At 38.0% G+C, this 18,978-nt stretch overlaps 3 protein-coding genes across 3 annotated transcripts; all 3 read left to right on the top strand.

Annotated features, from left to right (window-relative positions):
• Positions 1-10,423: 10,423 nt before the first annotated feature.
• On the top strand, positions 10,424-12,165 carry LOC142555180 (uncharacterized). Its single transcript, XM_075665906.1, has 2 exons — positions 10,424-11,122; positions 11,268-12,165. Exons 1-2 carry the CDS (start codon positions 10,587-10,589, stop codon positions 11,824-11,826), a joined length of 1,095 nt encoding a protein of 364 aa, XP_075522021.1. The 5' UTR covers positions 10,424-10,586; the 3' UTR covers positions 11,827-12,165.
• A 3,372-nt stretch (positions 12,166-15,537) lies between these two features.
• LOC142504625 (uncharacterized) lies at positions 15,538-16,721 on the top strand. The gene is made up of 2 exons (XM_075617491.1): positions 15,538-16,564; positions 16,596-16,721. The coding sequence occupies exon 1, from the start codon at positions 15,812-15,814 to the stop codon at positions 16,529-16,531; it is 720 nt and encodes a 239-aa protein (XP_075473606.1). The 5' UTR covers positions 15,538-15,811; the 3' UTR covers positions 16,532-16,564; positions 16,596-16,721.
• A 53-nt stretch (positions 16,722-16,774) lies between these two features.
• On the top strand, positions 16,775-18,346 carry LOC142504390 (uncharacterized). Its single transcript, XM_075617264.1, has one exon. The coding sequence runs from the start codon at positions 16,775-16,777 to the stop codon at positions 18,344-18,346; it is 1,572 nt and encodes a 523-aa protein (XP_075473379.1).
• Positions 18,347-18,978: the final 632 nt, after the last annotated feature.

Below are 18,978 nucleotides of genomic sequence, written 5' to 3'. Positions count from 1 at the left end.
TGTTTTCCATCTCAATTATTTCAGTAATTGGTACTCTATCAGTGGACTGTGGTCCCTAGGCAGTTTCTGTAATTTGCCACGTATCATAAATCATAATGGCGCTGATGCATAATCGTCTTGGAGGCTAGGCCACCTCCCTCCCTTCGGTTTTATTAAGGTTAACGTGTAGTTGGATCATTTTGCGGTGGGTACGTATTGTGGGACGTGATCATGAGGGCCGGGTACTGTAGCAAAATACCTCAAAGGTATTTCAACCCTTCATTTAGCTGAATTATATGGCTGTTACAAAATGGAATTATAGAATTAAACGGATATATGCGACGTCAATGATTAAATATATTGATGTTCCTTCCCTGTTTTCTTTGGATGGACCATAGGCCGGGAGATTCGTCTTTCGTGCTCGATCGAACACATCGGACTCTTGATCAATTGTTCACTGTTATAGACATGATAACCAAGTAGCGCACATGAAATACATGCTTGCAGCTATCAGCTAGCCTACGGTTCCTCTAAAATGATAAAAACATTATACTTTATTTTATATGCAAGAAAGAATAATATTTAAGAAAATTTTGTTATAAACTTAATGGTATGCATGCCACCTAGAAAGTTTTCACGAGATACACCAACTCGTTGGAACTCGACATATAAATTACTACTTGATTCTTTTGCATATTAAGACTTGATTATTGTGTTCATTGTTGTACAACATGGAGGAAATTCTAGTTTTTATTTATCCTCGTATCAATAGAATGTATGTAAAGCCATTTGTGGAAATTTTAGATGTATTTCATAATGCAACCAAACAACTATCCAACATTTCATTCAATTTTAATAAATTGTTGTAATATATCATTAATTTTAAATAGATATTTGGGATCTTCAGTACAAGAAATGATATTTAAATGAGAGAAATATTTTTATCATATTTCTGAAGTTTTCTTAGTCGGGGTTTCGTTTTAGATCCTAGATGCAAATTACATGTTTTGAATGAAATGTTAACAATGTATTATGATGCAATAATTCATATTAAATATTATTCTTCACTTGATCCTTCTTTCATAGTAAGCCTAGTAAAAAAAAAAAAATTGAATGACATTATAGGGAACCTAGTTTGAAATATGGTGTGCAAGCAAATGAACCAGAATCATGAATCACAAGCACTTTTACTTCCAACACTTTTAAGCGTACAAAAGCACAACTTATGTGTTTAATTAATTTTATGCATTTTATACATAATTCATGCATGATAAGATTTAATTCACGAAATTTTAAAGTTCATGCATAGGGTTTTTAGATGCATTTCACGCTCGAACGAGGAACAGAGACCGGAGAATTTTCAGTATTTTATTACATGATTAATTTTTATTAATTAATATGAATTGTTTTAAGGGTATTTTTCAAAAATGGGATTTTATTGGGCATTTTTACCCGCATGATTTTATTTTTAATGGTACACAAATTTTATCGAATCGAGGGATTTTTTGAGGGTTCGGCTAATATTTTCAAGAACTTACCAACACGAAATATTTTTCGGGAGTGTGTTTGGATTTAATGGGCTTACTTTTAAGCTTTTTGGGCCCATTAACTAGTTGTTTATTATATAATTAACCACCTAAATCACTCTTTAACCTGAACCTAAAGCATCTAGCCGACATCTCACCTCTCTTTCAGCTTTCCTCTCGGTTTTCTCAACAGCAGCTCAAGAAAAACCTTCGGCCACTTCATTTCTTGCAAAAGAGAAATTCATCCGGGTCTCCCTCTTCTTGTTTTGGTCATCGATCATCATCAGGCATGCCTTGTAACATCATTTGTGAATCATCACGTTGATATTACTGATATAGATGTATTCTTGCATGAAAACTCTTTATCCAAACATAAACATGATATATTTTCGGATTTCCATGTGTTTTCATGCATAACACGATTGTTGCTCACGTTCTATTAATTTTGTGCAAGGGGTTGATGTTATGTTGATGCTAAGGGACGGTTCAGAGCAGATTTGTAGTGTCATGTGGCTTGTGTAAGGTTCGGGAGGGTTGGAGCGATTGGCCGAGAGGTGTAGCAGTTGGGGGTTACACGCTTTCTTGGTTCAGATCGGTGGATAGGCTAGGGCTGGTGGTGCAAAGGTGACTCTAGATCTTGGACAGACTCTGGTGGGTGTGAACCATGGTCTGGAAATGGCTTTACATACATTCTATTGATACGAGGATAAATAAAAACTAGAATTTCCTCCATGTTGTACAACAATGAACACAATAATTAAGTCTTAATATGCAAAAGAATCAAGTAGTAATTTATATGTCGAGTTCCAACGAGTTGGTGTATCTCGTGAAAACTTTCTAGGTGGCATGCATACCATTAAGTTTATAACAAAATTTTCTTAAATATTATTCTTTCTTGCATATAAAATAAAGTATAATGTTTTTATCATTTTAGAGGAACCGTAGGCTAGCTGATAGCTGCAAGCATGTATTTCATGTGCGCTACTTGGTTATCATGTCTATAACAGTGAACAATTGATCAAGAGTCCGATGTGTTCGATCGAGCACGAAAGACGAATCTCCCGGCCTATGGTCCATCCAAAGAAAACAGGGAAGGAACATCAATATATTTAATCATTGACGTCGCATATATCCGTTTAATTCTATAATTCCATTTTGTAACAGCCATATAAACTCCCTCCTTTACTGCAATCAATTCAGCTAAATGAAGGGTTGAAATACCTTTGAGGTATTTTGCTACAGTACCCGGCCCTCATGATCACGTCCCACAATACGTACCCACCGCAAAATGATCCAACTACACGTTAACCTTAATAAAACCGAAGGGAGGGAGGTGGCCTAGCCTCCAAGACGATTATGCATCAGCGCCATTATGATTTATGATACGTGGCAAATTACAGAAACTGCCTAGGGACCACAGTCCACTGATAGAGTACCAATTACTGAAATAATTGAGATGGAAAACAATAATGGAGAGAAACAAGTTAAACGTGCAATCCGTAAATAAATTAGATGGAACGAAAAGAGAAGTCCTGGTGTTATAATCCAACCGACATGATATTCCACTGTTCTAGAATGGTGCTATGTACAAGTCCTTTTCATTAGACGTAATTCAAGGATTTCATGATGCCAAAAATTATAACAATATATAAAAACCATTTATACGTTATTTTAGTGATAAATTGGTGATATGCATGTATTAACTTTGTAAAAAACTTCTTATATTTAGAGTAGCTAGGTATTATGTTTTGATAGTAGACATGACCATGCATGGTTCATAACCGTCTCATCAAAAAATCTCGACGCTTAACCATAACCTTCCTTAACAGTTCATGAACCGTCAGTTACAGTTACACTTAATCAATTGTTACGGTTACATTTTGTCTTATTTTTTTATAAATAATTTTTTAACTTTAAAACTAATTGTATTTTTTCAAATAAAATATCAGTACAAAGTTTTTAAATTTTAAATTTGATTTATTAAATTGCGGCATCTTTAGAAATTAAAAATCAAATTTGACAGGTGCCACGATTTCAAGGCGCTGCGTTTAATTTAAATTTATTTTTTTTTCGAATTTAAATTTATTGTTTTATGTAATATGTAATTAATGTCATTTAGGATATTTTCTTGTCCAATCATTTCATTTACGTTTAAAAGCAAAATTAATTACAATTATGATGTATCATGTATAAAATAAATAAAAAAACACAACATATATGATAAGGAATTGCATTTAAATCATCGTTAGCCTAGAAAATTTATTTTACAAGCGCAAAAAATTAATATAAAAGGGTAAGAACTTCTAACTTGCCTATGTATCATCTGAATAATTGAGAAATCAAATCTCGCGTAGTTTTTTTTTTAAAAAAGGGGAGATAAATAATTTTGTTTAACATAAAAGGAAAGTTAGGTGTATCAGATATTAATGTTGTCTCATATGACGTTGTCACATCTAGTGACAATACACAGCTTAATAATATAACACAAATAAATAACTTAAATAAAAATAACTCAGAGATAATTATGCGCAAGTAACGTCGAGGCAAAATAATCTCTAGAAAATCAAATCGAGTTCACAAAAATAATACTCGTGATTAAAGGAAAAATTATCTTCTTTAACAAGTTAATTAATCAAATTTCATCCTAAAATTGCAATAACAAAAATAATCAAAGCACGAAAGATGAAAATTTGTGTAGCCGAAAAAGAGAAACAAAAAAAATCTTCAACCAACACTTTCACAAGTGTTGTCTACAGATGTCTCCAACACGCACGGCAACATAGTACATCAACAACGATCTCCTTTTGAACAAACTTCAAGCTTCTGATCTCTCTTGTTGTATATGATGCTCTCTCTCTCTCTCTAAATTTGTCCTCTCTATTTTTCTGTATGGTTCTATATCTTTTGTGCATCAAAAAATGCTTGTATTTTTATATTTCCAATGTCCTTGATTAGATACCTACTAGATAAGGAAAGAATACTTTTATACGGAAACAAAAACTTTTAAGTACATCAATTCAAATTTGAAGTCAATCTCTATACAAGTCTAGAAAGGCAAAGATCTAATCAGGTCTGCCTGTACTGCCTTCTGCTGCAATCTGAGATCTAATCCTCTCACTATCCGGGATGTGAACATCTCATCCCCAGATGGGATTGATACTCTTATCCCTGAATACATCGCTATTGGTATGATTCCTAATCGTTTCACGAAAGATTCGGATATAAACGAATGCGTAGCCCCTGAATCTAGCAATGCGCATGCGTGGCTACACATGCAATATATATCCTCTCTGCGACAAAACATAGGGTATGATCTAATACTGTTGAATTTAAGGAATTACTTATCGGCAGTTAACCCAAAATCCTCAAAAAAATCATTGAATTAACCAAAATATCATTCCCTAAAATTCAAAGTTATACCTCAGAAAAATCAAAAATTGCAAATTAGCCGCCTTAAAGTTCAAAAATTTAACATTGGTCCTTCAAATTTTCGAAAATTTTAAAAAAATGACCCGAATCTTAATTTCAAATCGAACCCCAAAAATTTACAAAATTTCGAAAATGTCACCAATAAATACTCTAAATTACAGAAGTTACGAAAGTAGCTCCAACTAGGTAGAACATGCATCCTAATTCTTTCTATATTATCGATCCCAACAGTCAATTCACATACTTATCATGCATCACATGCAATCAAAGCGATAAACACATAGACTTAAGCGTAAAACTTACCGGCGATCAAAGTAGAGTCAGGATCCGCCTCAACCTCCTCGGCATGCATCACATATGCCCTGTCGATAGTGGGACCCTTGTTTTGAGGGCAATCTGCAGCCTTATGCCCCTCATGTTTGCATACAAAGCATCTGTAGATGCCCCACATGTACTTGCCATAATGATATTTGTTGCATTGCTGGCATGGTGGTCCCTCCTCCTGCCTAGGAGCTCCCGGTACCTGGGGTGGTCTCTGTTGTCGTGGCCCGCTATGCTGCCCTTGGGGCTTCTGCTGCCCCTGCTGTCTCTGTGGCCCGTGTACTGCGTCTTCGGCGGCTGAGAACTGGACTGAGTCTGATGCCGCTTCCGCTGCATCTCGAAGTCTATGTCCCGTAGAGCCTGCTCCGCCTGAAAGCACAGGCAGTGGCCTCATCATAACCTGCCGGTCTCATCAGCATGACGTCCCCGTGAAGAGTGAGTCTCAGTCCATCTAGGAAATTCCTCAGCTTCAGGGCGGCATCTCCTACTATCATGGGCACGAAGTGGCAGCCCCTGTCAAACTTGCGGATGAACTCCGCCACAGATAAACCCCTCTGCCGGAGGCTCATGAACACTCTTGTCAGGCGGCCCCTGACGTCAGCTGGGAAATACTTCCCAAAAAACATCTCCCTGAATCTGGCCCACATGAGATTAGCCACATCCACTACATGTGCGGCTCCCTCCCACCATAGGGACGCATAATCCCTCAGCATATAAATGGCGCACCTGGCCCGGTCGCCATCCTTCATCTGCAGATAGTCAAAATTGAACTCCAGCGACCTAATCCATCCCTCTGCAACGAATGGATCAGTAGTACCCCCAACTCCTTCGGGTTAAGCCTACGGAACTGCTCAAAAATGTCGGTCTACTATCTATGAACATGCTGGCCTAGCTGGGCCTGCTCCATGAGTCTAGCTATCCCCTCAAGTACACGGGTAGCTGAGTCCCCTGGTGGTGGTGGCGGAGGACCCCTGCCATCCTCAGGGATATCATCATGTCTGTCCATCCTGGGCTCGCGTCTAGCAGGCATATCTGAATATAGTCCAATTTATAACGTAACCCATCATGCAATTAATCTAGTTTTTAAAACAATAAACCCTATAACGTAAAAGCAGTTAATCATGTACATTAAATCATGAAATCATGCAGGTGATAACAGTAAATCGTTTTAAACATTTAAATCGTAAAAGCTTACAGACTTGAGGCTTCGAAGACTAAGTGGCAGAAGCTAGCGGTGGCATAACCCTATACAGGAACATTGCTCTGATACCAGCTGTAATGTCTACCGTTTTAAAAGTGCGGAAATATATATTTTTTTAAAGCTCGCAATTACAAAATTACATTTAACGTAATTCTTGCGTGTTTTCTTGATTGCTCGCAAGGCACGACGTAAAGTTATAGTAAAATGTATTTATGAGTGCAAGTGTCGATCCCACGAGGAGTGTAAATGTAAAAATGTATCAATGCTCGTAATTAAAATAGTCACGATTTTATTCAGAAGAATCAAAAGAGAATTGGTGTATTTAAAACAGTTCAATTGCGAATAAATAATAAATCGAATTACCGAATGGAGAAATATCAATGATGAAAAATATCTAGAGGAATGATTTCACTAAGTTTCCACGATAATTATTCGTGGTTGGATTTAAATTCATGAATTCCTATTATTTAATAGCCAAGAACACTTACTTGTTTTATTCCCCCTTTCCCAAGTGACGAATAAATTATATCAATCAACTTACGATTCAATTATTCCTAATAAAAATCTAAATTTGATTAATAGATGTCAACCATGTTCTTACCTAAGCTTCGCTAAAGTTATACGCCTTCCGAACGATATAAACATTCAACGATGCGTCTCTAATGATCTAAAATCCTAGTCCCTCTCCCGAGTTGTAGAATTAATCAGACAACACACAATTTATGGCCAGTAAATTGCAGTGAAATAAACATAGAGAACACAATTAAACCAAAAACGGAATTCAATCAATTAAACAACCACGTCAAATCATCGTATAGACAAAACTACGTCATCCTCTAGAATGAAAATTTAGTTCATCATGAAATCCAAGCGAAAACAAGACATATTCGTAGTTCTAGACATCGCTACACAGTAGAATATAGAAAGCGAAGGAAAAGATAACAAATCCAAAGTGTCGTCTACGTCCCCGGATCCGTTGTTCTTCATATTTTCGATATCTTCGTCTCGTGTATGCGCTTCGATTTCTCGTGCTTTTCTCCAATGACGGCTGAATTCCTTTTTCTGACCGAAAAGTCGCGCATATATATAGTTCTGGACGCACGGCGCGGGCGGTGGCGCATGATCTCGCGCGGCTGCGCGTGTTGTTCTGTCGTGTGGCTTGCTTCTGCACGCGCGCGGATCGCGCGAGTTGTGGTTCTGCCGCACGCGCCTCTCTGGACTTCATGTTCTTCTGTGCGCGCGCGGTCGCGCATGATGTTGCGCAGTGGCGCGCGAGCTACTGGTCCTCGCCTATGCTCCTGCGCGCGCGGTCGCGCGAAAAGTGGCGCTGCCGTGCGCGCCTCTCGGGTTGATGACCTGCGCGTATGTGCGCACAGCTGCGCGTGAAGTGACGCAGCCGCGGGTGCACCTCTGTCCGTGGGTGTGCTCTCGGCTGCGCACTACTCTGTTTTCCTAGTCCACTTGGTTTTCGTGTCCACTATTTTCTCTATTCCTGAAATGACAACAAAAACAAACCAAAAACGCATAATTCTGTTCGAAACAAGCACAATTCAGAATGGATTCTAATGTAAATTAAGTACAAATCTTTCACTTATCAAACCCCCCCCCCCCCCCCCCCCAAACTTGAACTTTTGCTAGTCCCAAGCAAAATAGACTAAAAGCTAATAAATGAGGCAAAAAAAAATTACGCAAACTACTAAAATCATGGATATGCGAAATGTGATATTGTAATTCACGATTTTTCAAGAGTCACGTGTGTGTGTGGTATGGCAATGTTCATTTACCCAATCGAATGCTCAAATAGAGTTGTAATACCCATTCGCCTTACAGAATCAAGAAATCCTCAGTTCAGTTCAACTCACACTTCACCAACATATAAATTTGCATTCACAGATCACATAGGACTTTATCGGTGATTATTTGGCTCGAAAGATAGTTAACATAAGTACGCCACAGATGAAATCACACAATAAGATGCTTGCAAGCAAGTGATTAAAGTCTATACTTGATAACAATGTTTTTCAGGTATCCATAGGCTTGACTTGAACAACTTTTCTCCACTAGTATATTGGATAACTGTGACAAGGTTAATAGGTCTTGTAGGCTTGTAACGTTAGGCTACGGCTCATGGCTACAATAAAGGTATGGAGATCAAGATTTGAGAAAAATATTTTTTTTATTATTAATTTGTTGCATTTAATATGTAACCGAGAAATTTGTTGCATTTTTTGTCCTCGTCGTTGAAAACTAAGACCGAAACAAGCCAAAAATTTTATTGATACTTTCAGATTCTTGATGGATTCTAGTTCAAATATCGAATTCAAGCCTAAGATTGGTATGAAATTTGATAGTCTATACGAGTCTTGGAAGTTTTGGGTTAAATATGGTGGGAAAACTGGATTTGGAGTTAGGAAGAGGGTGTTCGTAAAAAAGACAAAAGAGATTCGTCGACACTCAATCCTCGGCTTGAGACTCGAACAAATTGTAAAGTAAGAATGGGCGTCACATTTGTGGATAGTAAATATAAAGTTATAGAGTTTATCGAAGAGCATAATCACTCATTCCATCTTCAAGAAACAGTTCATATGTTATATTCCCAACATAAAATTACAGAAGTTCAAGCTGTGAAAGTATATGATGTGCAGGACGTTAAAAACTGCCAGAGCATTATATTTTGAATAGATGGACGAGAAAAGCTAGGAGTGGAGTGGTACACGATTGTATGGGCAATGAAGTCGAAGAAGATCCTAAACGAGAAAGTACAGAACGGTATAGAAAACTTTGTATGATGCTGGTAAGATTGGCAACCGAAGCCTCCGTCCATCCATCAAATTTCTCTTTGGTGCATAATTCGGTATGTTATCTAACCAAGCAAGTCATGAAAATGTGTTTGGTTGAAGTGAGCCAAGACAACAATGGTGGTGTCGAGACATCATCGATAGGACCTTCTGATACAAGCAAAAGGATTCAAGAAAAGAAATGGTGTGAAAAAATCAAGAAGGTTGAAGAGTTGGGTGGAACTTCAAGCAAAACTAAGAAAAACAAATTTGAGAGTCGAGGTAAATTAACTACTGTTAATACTTTTTTGAAATAAAAATTATCTAGATTTCTTATTTTTACAATTATTGTAGGACATCGGAAAACACGATGAATTACCCGTATCTTGTTCTGCACCTCCGATACCTCATGCATGTCTTCAAACAACTGGAAGTCAATTCAATTTCACTGAATTATTGATGGTATGAACTTTAACGATATCTAGAAATTTTTCAGTGGGTAAAATCTTAAACCAAAAAAATATTAATTCTTATATGGTAAAATTAATTTTATAATATTTATTCTTATAATGTAGGCACAATTTGATCATCCTCATCATTCTCTTGAAGCCATGGATTTCAATGGAGATATATCAGATATTCTCTTGAGTAATTTTTTATTTAAAGAATAGCCAATTAACATTGTTAGTTGAAATGAAGTCTCAGAACGTATGAAATTTATTTATTTTTGATGGAAATGTGTGTTGAATTTTAATTTTTGATATTGCATGATGGAAATGTTCTAAATTTTAATTTAAGCAATAACATGCTAATAGTTTTATATTGTTAAAAATTTTGTTCATTGAAAAAGAAAATTAATAATACTCATCAAATTCAAAAAAAATGATATGGTTTTTGCACATGTAAAAATTTAATATAGTAATTTTTAATTACAAAATTATGAATTTAACATAAAAGAATTAAAATATTTATATTATTTCGTATAAAACTGTGTGAATAATGTTTGTGGAAGAGAGAAAAAAAATAGAGAAAAATGGAAGGAAAATAAAAGAAAAAAAGATAGGGAAAAAAGTGGAAAAAAAAAGAGAAGAATAAAAAAAATAAATAAAAAATATCATTTGCTGTGCTTCCAACACTGTAGGTGATCCGTGTCCATAAATACACAGCTTCACCTTCTTCAATTTGGTATCAAGAAAAAGAGGGGTACAAAATTTAGAGATAGTGAGAGTATTTTCCTTGTATACTTTCAATAGCTCTTTTGCACAAGTGTAGTAAAATCTCTCAATCAAATATTGAATATATTGCCTCCACTTCAATAAAATCCCTCCCAAGTTTTAGTTTGCTTCTATTATAATGGCCTCCTCTGCAGTTGCTGTTTTACTGAAAGATGAGAAGCTCCGGCAGCTCGCCCAGCTTATTCGCAACCACGAAGTTAACAACTTATACCACATAACTTTCCAAAACTTAGGGGACCAACTCGAATACCTCAGGATGTCCAACAATAACATGGCATCCGTTGGCACACTCCTGGATCACTGCAATGCGATAGTGATCAGGTATAAAGACGACGGTGTTCGAGGGCCCATTGCCGATCAGATTCTTGGCTATGCAGAGCACTGCCTCAGCAATGCACTTCAGATCATCAGGAACTACACTCTGCGAAGGAGTTATCTCGACAAAATGATGGATCACCACCTGCAACTCTTCCAAGCGCTGGAGGAGTTGGACACTTCGAGTCGATATGCTGTGGTCGATTTCACCGAATCCATTCAGGAATACGACCGATTGGTTATTAGCTACATGAGGTTGGCTCTCAACTCTTATGCTTCGGCAGAATTCTCAAGATATCTCAGGAACGTCGGCATTGGCTTTAACGAACTAGTTCGAAGGTGAGGTTAATGAAGACATATATCATTGATAAATATTAGTCATATATACGTGTTGCTGCTTATATTGTTGAGGCTTGAACGAGACGAATATGTTAAAATATTAATTTAATTCGTTCTTAATTTGATTTAATTTGTATGTATGCAGTTATCAAAGTAAGCTTGGCTATACGGGACGGTTTGAGGACTTGGAAATAGAGCAAAAGATAGAGGTATATGCCGCAATAATTGAGGCATCGGGCCGGCTAAGTGTATTATTGGGCGAGCAGGGGAAGGGAGACATAGTTACGGCTTCGTCAATAACATATCGAGTGAAGAAATCGAATCATGGTTCAGCAGCCATGTTCCTGATAGATGTGGGACATATAATCTGGGACGTGTATTCGTCTGACCAACCAATCACGACGGCCACGAGAGAGGCCTTAGTTCTGGCAGCAAAAACAGGTGGAGCAACTTTGGGAAATCTTGTGGGAGCTGCAATAGCAACTCAGTTAACTGGTGTAACAGCTACTACCTTGTTCGTCACGGCCGTTGGACTAGCCGGAGGATTTATTGGAGGTTTTATTCTTGGAACCGTTGCCGGCCTCTTGTTCGACAAGATTTTCGGCTCCGGTGGGGAAGCCGTCCTTCCGACTGATGGCTTTATCCTCTATGTTGCAACCATGCCTGATGGCCACGACTTGGCCAAACAAATTGCCAATATTTAAGTTAAAAATCAATATCACGGAAGAAGAGGGTGACAAATTAGCTGTGTCCACCTTAGTTCCATCCTCTCTTCTCCCAAATTGTGATAATAATACTAATAATAAAAATAAAAATAAAAAAATCAATCCCACCAGACAAGTAATTAAATAAATCTGTTTTTGTATACAATGATCGATGCTGGTGATGAAATAAAAATAAATATCGAGTGAGAGGAATAGAAATTCCCATGTATCTTGAGTGTGTAAATTGTAATCCAAAGGCTCCAGCTACTGCATGAGCTCTTGGGAAAATATTGTAATATTGCATTCCAAATATATATTTTCATCTCCAGAATTATCCAATTTCTCTCTCAACTTTATAGTTCTATGATGTCTAAGACATTATTATGTATGATGGATTAGTGTGTTTCCTACTTTAATCTTTTCCTAATATGAATGTGATTGACCCTCATTTATAAAAGAATTAGTCTCGTCTTCTCTTGTTCTATCTCATCTCAATTACAAAACGAGTTGAATCACCAAAAAGTACTCTGTAGCTTTTGTCGACTTTTCTATGACGGGTCAAACGTCAACTTTGAGTACCGTTTCATTCGCTATATTATTTATTTTATCCAATCTAATATCATGTTTAGTACACCATATTATTTATCCATCTATCAATCATTTATCTCACACATCAAACAAATTATTTAATTGAAATTACAATATTATCCTTAATAAATAATATTATGAACATTTTATTAGTATTTTCAAAAAGACAAAACGGTAATATCACATTATCTCAAATGTAATAAAATTAATCAATCAAATCAAATATTATATTAATTAACTATCATTTTTGTATATTTTGTTATTAAAAAATATTACTTTATCATCATACTATTTGACTTATACCACGAATCAAACGGTGATCATGTACAAATCTTAATACGAGTGTTACCATTTTTTCCGTCCACCATGATCGCAAAAGCAACGAGAGCACCTTGATAGGATTAAGCTTGTACAGTAGTGTTTCTTTTATTCAAACAACTTAAATGGATTATAATATTGGGGGTTGGCTGAAATATTCTTGTTAGGGATAGTGTGCTCATCTGTTATTAATAATATATGTTTAATGTTTAATGAACATTTAGAGAAACTGGTAAGAAAGTGGTGGAATATTACAGAACATTTTCCACCTCCTCGTTTTGTGAATTAAATTAAATATAAAGGGAATTAGTTTGTCCTCTAATTTTAGCATACGTTGTGCTCACGTATGTAACTCAGTGCACTGAATATAAAGGGGAATTTCACAACTTATATGCTTTGCTCAATTTGGATTGGGTTACTGATAGCCATGCTTAGACCTATAGACAATATTAGTTAGTGGCCGGAATTGTAAAATCAGTTGTGAAACTTTGGCAACTCCAATTTCCTCATCACTCAATTCCAATTTGCTCATCAAATCAAAAGCTTACTATGGGTCGAATTGTCGAACAGCTTCAAGTTCCTCATCCAAAAGATTTGCATTCAACATTTTACCCAATCCGTATTTATTTTTCTCCATTAATTCAGTTTCATATCATCATTTTGAATTTTTACCATTTTGCATTTCTCCCCTGCTCGTGTAACGAAACACCCAATGGGCACAAGCATATCAATCTTGTCACGTCTCGAGACCGAGGTTGGTCGACACCGTCTTTGTTCTCAAATATACATTCGAAAACAACAAGCCTCGAAAGTACACGATTCGGAATAAACATAACCAGTCTTTGCATTCATAACGCTGAAATTACATTGTCTTTACAAATTCATACTAAAAACAGAAGTCTAATGCAGAGGATTACGATATCACATTTCTAATGCATCTGATTAATAACAGAAACGATTGCTCTTCTTCACCGGCCCCAGAACTTGTTCTACTCATCTTCCTCTATTTCTTCATCGTTCTTATCTGATATGTGGTTTGGTAAGTGAGTGAGTGATATGGTTGTCACTCAGTAAATGAGGATCGGCTTTTAAAATATTTTTAACAGTAATATCATACAGAAATCAGAACATAAATCTCCAGGAATAACAGTAGTCACTTTATGCACTGATCATTTTACGAAAATCTTGGCTAACTGATACCAGTCCCCTAAATGTTCTCTCGTCTAGGGGGTGAAGTCAGTTGTGAAGACCATGCAATATGGGAGTGCACCAATTGTGGAAGAAATTCATGCAGAAATTCATCAATCCTCAATTGCAATTTAAATACAACAGAAATCACTCCATTATAGCACAAATCTCGAGTATGTACCTTGAACCAAGAAGAGACCACGTTCATCCGGGAGAGATTAGTGCAATCATCCATTTGATTAGCCAATCAGCGTCATTCGTGGGAGCGACTTCAGAGCTTACCTTGTAAGCTGATTTTCCATGCCTATAAATAGGAGGACTCCTCATTCAGAACTTGCACTCCCAAATCTCTCGAAATCCTCTCTAGCATCACCGTATTCTCGAATCTTTTCGCCCTCTGGTAACAGAGCTCTGCCGCAATCTCACCATTCACGTTTCCTTGAGCAGTCAGAATATTGTAAGTGGGCTTTTGCTATATATATTTTCTTTGTAAGTGGGTTTTCTCCTTTGTTTTCTTTTGTCTTTGATATTATTAAATAAAATTGCACACTTATATTTATTTAAGTGGCCCTTGATATTTATACTCTTTTAATAAATATGGTCCACTTATTTGATTATTTTTAAAGTGGACTTTTGAATATATAAATTATTATATAAAGGATTTGGCTCACTTATTTTCTCTTTAAGTGAACATAATATATTTCGAAATAAATTAAATATGACCTTGAAAATTCGATCGGCATGATATATTCGTTTTCATTTGGTATAAAATCTCCTGAATTATTCGTTGTTCGATATCAGTTATAATATTTGAAAGCATGTTGATTTATTTGAAATGCACTATAATGATTTAATTTAGAAATGGTAAAGAAAATTCCGAACTTTGATATGCTTTGTTTAGGCCTGATGCGGTGGGTTATAATAACCGTTCCTTTGGCCTCGCCCCTTAGAGGAGTAACATATAGGGGACTGATCAGTAAAAACCATAGAAAATGAGATGATTTTCAGTGCTATATTCGTATTTGTGTTAGTATTTGATTCAACATGCTTAATATTGAAATTTTGATAATTTATTCATATGTATATTCTCGATAATGGTCATGCGCGATCGGCCCCCATTTACTGAGTATTTCTCCAAAATACTCACCCCTTACTTTCCCACCCAGATAAGAATGAGAATCAATTTGAGGATGAGGAGCAAGGCTAATTTTGGGGATGGTGATGAAGCACTCTAATTCGGGACCCGTCGATTATTCTGTCTTATGATTTCAGTATCGTGTATTTACGCTTCCGCATGTTTCTATTTCTTTTGAGTTGTAAAGACAGTGAACTTTTGAGAAATTTATGATAATAAACTGGTTTCGGTTTATGTACTACGAGGCTAGTTGTTTTTCGATCGTGTGGTTGTTAAACAACGCCGGTGTCATAACCCGGTCTCGGGGCGTGACATTTAAGTGGTATCAGAGCCGCCAGGTTCATAATCCGGTTGGGGAAGAAAATCTTCGGAAAAATTTTCGGTGGAATTTTATAAATCGGCCAATACTGTCCCCTCCGAAACGGCCCAACGAACGAGACTCACCGCCCTAAAGTCGTGAACACCGGGCTGAAATCGCGAAATTCCTTCGTTTAGGCCTCCGAAACCTCGATTTTGCCGTTTTAGGAAAGTTTTGTAACTCCTATAACTTTTCGTAGGAAACTCCGAATTCGATTCCGTCAACTGTTCTGGAATCCTCTCGACATGTGCTTCGAATCCATATGTCTATCCCGAAACTTTCCATTTTTTGAAATTTTCGAAAAGTTTTATTTATTTTCCTTTATTTGACTCTATATGACTCTGATATTTTATTCTGGCCTATTTTTGATATTCTGAGCATTTCTCTTTTTCCAGGAAATGGCTCGCATACGTTTAACTGCCCGTAAGAGTGTAGCTTCGATTACTCATAGAGAGACGTTCCAGCTAGACAGTCCCCGACCTCGCCCGCGCGCTCAGTCTCCTATACGTTTAGATGATTTGGCTCTAGCACGCCATGATAGGACGGTTAGGAGGCTGAGAGCTAGCAATCTAGAGAGGAGGAAGCAAGTGGAGGATCTGACTGCCAAGCTATTGGCAGCAGAAAAGAGGATCGATCAGGTATATGAGATGTTCCAACTCGTTAATGAAGATAACGGCGAACTGCGAGAGTCATTACAACTGACGAGGGGCCAAACCAAACAAACTATGGATGAATTGGACCGACGTACCGTAGAATTGGCTGAAGCTCGTCACGCACGGGTAAGAGATAAGGAGAGAATGGAAGAGTCCTGGAAGGTGGTCATACAATTGTCAGAAAATAACCAAAGGCTATCAAAGGAGATAGACGAAAGGAAGGCAAGAGAAAAGGCACTCATCCAGAAGGATCAAGCAAACTTCGCGCGTGCAAAGAATGAGTTGGACAACGCGATAGGGAAGATTCTGACTCATAGGGAACAGATTGCTGAATTAGAATCGGAGAATCAAGACCTGCAGATGCAGCTGGCAGAGTTTTTAGACCCGGATGTGCCGGAGGAGGATTCCGAGGAGGAAGAAGCCCCACCTGACGTAGCCGTGGGGAATGGAGAGATAGCAGATTAGAATATTTTAGTGAATCATTTTTAGTTTATTTCCGTTGTTGCTATTCCAGTAAATCCCCATTCAGTTGTTTATGTTTATTTGATTCCAGTAAATCCCCATTCAGTTGTTTATGTTTATTTGAGAAATCAATAAAAGTTGTTATTTCGATTACTTGTTGGCGTCAATTTATTTTCGCACAAATTATTCAATGAATTCTATCAGTTTGTACAACAAATATCTTAGAAACTTGTACGCTTGTAGGAGATGGTCGGAAGACCTCCCCAAAACAATCGCAACCCGCGATACGCAAACGTTGACAACCGCAACAACAATGAGGAAGATCCGAATGTTGACGGCAATCCACCTCCAAGAGTGGGCCTGAGCCAAGTAGATTTAATGGCTATAGCCACCATAGTGGCAACAACTATCCAGGGTTTGGGAAACCCCAATGGTAACGGTAATCAGCAGCCACAACCACCACCGGCACAGAATGGGATCAAGTATCATTATGAGTCCCTTCGTAAGAACCGTTGCCCAGTGTTCAAGGGAGACGCCGACCCTGAGAGTAGCCATAGTTGGTTGAAAAGCGTGGAAACCCAACTGCGACTGCTAGAGATACCTGAGGCACTTAAGGTAGAGGTGATAGTGCCATTCCTGGAAGATAAGGCAAGCAAGTGGTGGGAAACCGTCTCACCTACCCTGACAGCCGCCGGAGCAATCACTTGGCAACAATTCAGAGATGTCTTTCTCAAACAGTATTTCTCAGCAGAAGTCAGACTTCAGAAACTGAGCGAGTTTGAGAACTTCTCGCAAACTCTAGACATGTCAGTGGTAGATTACACCTCCCAATTCAATGACCTTGGAACTTATGCCCCGACAATCATGGCAGATGAAGTTCTAAAGATGCACAGATACAAGAAGGGTTTGATCAGCCGTATCCAGTCATCCTTAGCAGTTTACCAACCTACAAGCTTTGCTGATTTAATGGGAGCAGCGATAAGAGCTGAGACGGATATCAAGCGTCGGGAGAACGAGAACAAGAATAAGCGACCTCTTACTGGACAGTCATCTCAAGGGAAGCCACCATTTGAGAGACCGAATCAGTCCAGTGGACCCTTCAAAGGTGCTTCGTCCCACCCAACTTACCAAGAACCAAAGATGTGCCCCAAATGTAATAATCGTCATTCTGGAGAATGCCACAGACAGACGGGAGCATGTTTCAATTGTGGGAAATTAGGGCATCGAATTGCTAATTGTCCCGAGCCATTAAAGAGGGGTACTAAGCCTAATGTTGATGCTAACCCCAACAAGCCAAAGGAGAATAAGCCCAACGCTCATGTGTTTGCAATAACCCAAGAAGAAGCAGATGATGCAAACGATGTCGTGGCAGGTACCATTTTTGTCAATGAAATGCCAGCTTATGTTTTGTTTGACAGTGGTGTTACTCATTCATTTATATCTAAAAGTTTCACTAAGAAACTAGGGCTTACGCCTGAATTACTAGTTGAACCATTTAGAGTAGCGACTCCTACTAGTAAGACAGTCGAAACACATAGAGTGCACCGAAAGTGTAAAATCTGTATCAATGAGCACCTATTCCAAGCAGAATTGATACAACTGAACATGGTGGAGTTCGATATCATCTTAGGAATGGATTGGTTAGCAAGAAACAATGCGATGGTAGACTGCAAGGGAAAGAGTGTTAGGCTCCGAACCCCGAACCAAAAAGAGGTCGTGTATCATGGCAAATCCAAGGAACTGGAAGTCACTTCTTTCCGCATCCCAAGCATGGAAAGCCATGAAATCTGGAGTAGATATCTATCTAGCAACGGTTAACGCAGTAAAGGAAGAAATTGAACTTAAACCGGGGGACATCCCTATCGTGCGAGATTTCCCAGACGTCTTTCCAGAAGAACTACCAGGGACAGTCCCGGATCGAGAAATTGAGTTCGAAATCAATTTAGTGCCCGAAGCGGCACCCATCTCCAAGGCACCGTACAGAATGGCACCAGCTGAACTTAAGGAGCTAAAGGAGCAACTTCAAGAATTGTTAGACAAAAAGCATATTCGACCAAGTGCGTCTTCATGGGGAGCTCCAGTACTTTTTGTCAAGAAGAAAGATGGGAGCATGAGGCTGTGCATTGACTATAGGGAATTGAATAAGATCACTATCAAGAACAAATACCCTCTTCCAAGGATAGATGACCTGTTTGATCAGCTTAAGGGAGCCACAGTATTTTCCAAATTGGATTTGAGAACGGGCTACCACCAATTGAAGGTCAGGGCTGAAGACATCCCAAAGACGGCCTTTCGAACAAGGTATGGACACTACGAATTCACCGTGATGCCCTTTGGTCTGACAAATGCACCAGCAGCCTTTATGGACCTAATGAACAGAGTATTCAAGCCGTTCCTGGATCGGTTCATAGTGGTATTCATTGATGACATCCTTGTCTATTCTCCCAGCA

The sequence above is a fragment of the Primulina tabacum genome, chromosome 9 (genome assembly GCF_025594145.1).
Source record: "Primulina tabacum isolate GXHZ01 chromosome 9, ASM2559414v2, whole genome shotgun sequence".
Classification (NCBI taxonomy): domain Eukaryota; kingdom Viridiplantae; phylum Streptophyta; class Magnoliopsida; order Lamiales; family Gesneriaceae; genus Primulina; species Primulina tabacum.
Note: the sequence above shows the minus strand (reverse complement) of the source record. Positions and strands in the feature narration are given on the sequence as shown.

Excerpts from the sequence above, each read along its gene's own strand:
- LOC142504625 (XM_075617491.1), top strand. The coding sequence starts at position 15,812 with ATGGCTCGCATACGTTTAACTGCCCGTAAGAGTGTAGCTTCGATTACT.
- LOC142504390 (XM_075617264.1), top strand. The coding sequence starts at position 16,775 with ATGGTCGGAAGACCTCCCCAAAACAATCGCAACCCGCGATACGCAAAC.
- LOC142555180 (XM_075665906.1), top strand. The coding sequence starts at position 10,587 with ATGGCCTCCTCTGCAGTTGCTGTTTTACTGAAAGATGAGAAGCTCCGG. Across the intron at positions 11,123-11,267 it reads TTTAACGAACTAGTTCGAAG|TTATCAAAGTAAGCTTGGCT; the intron begins GTGAGGTTAATG and ends GTATGTATGCAG.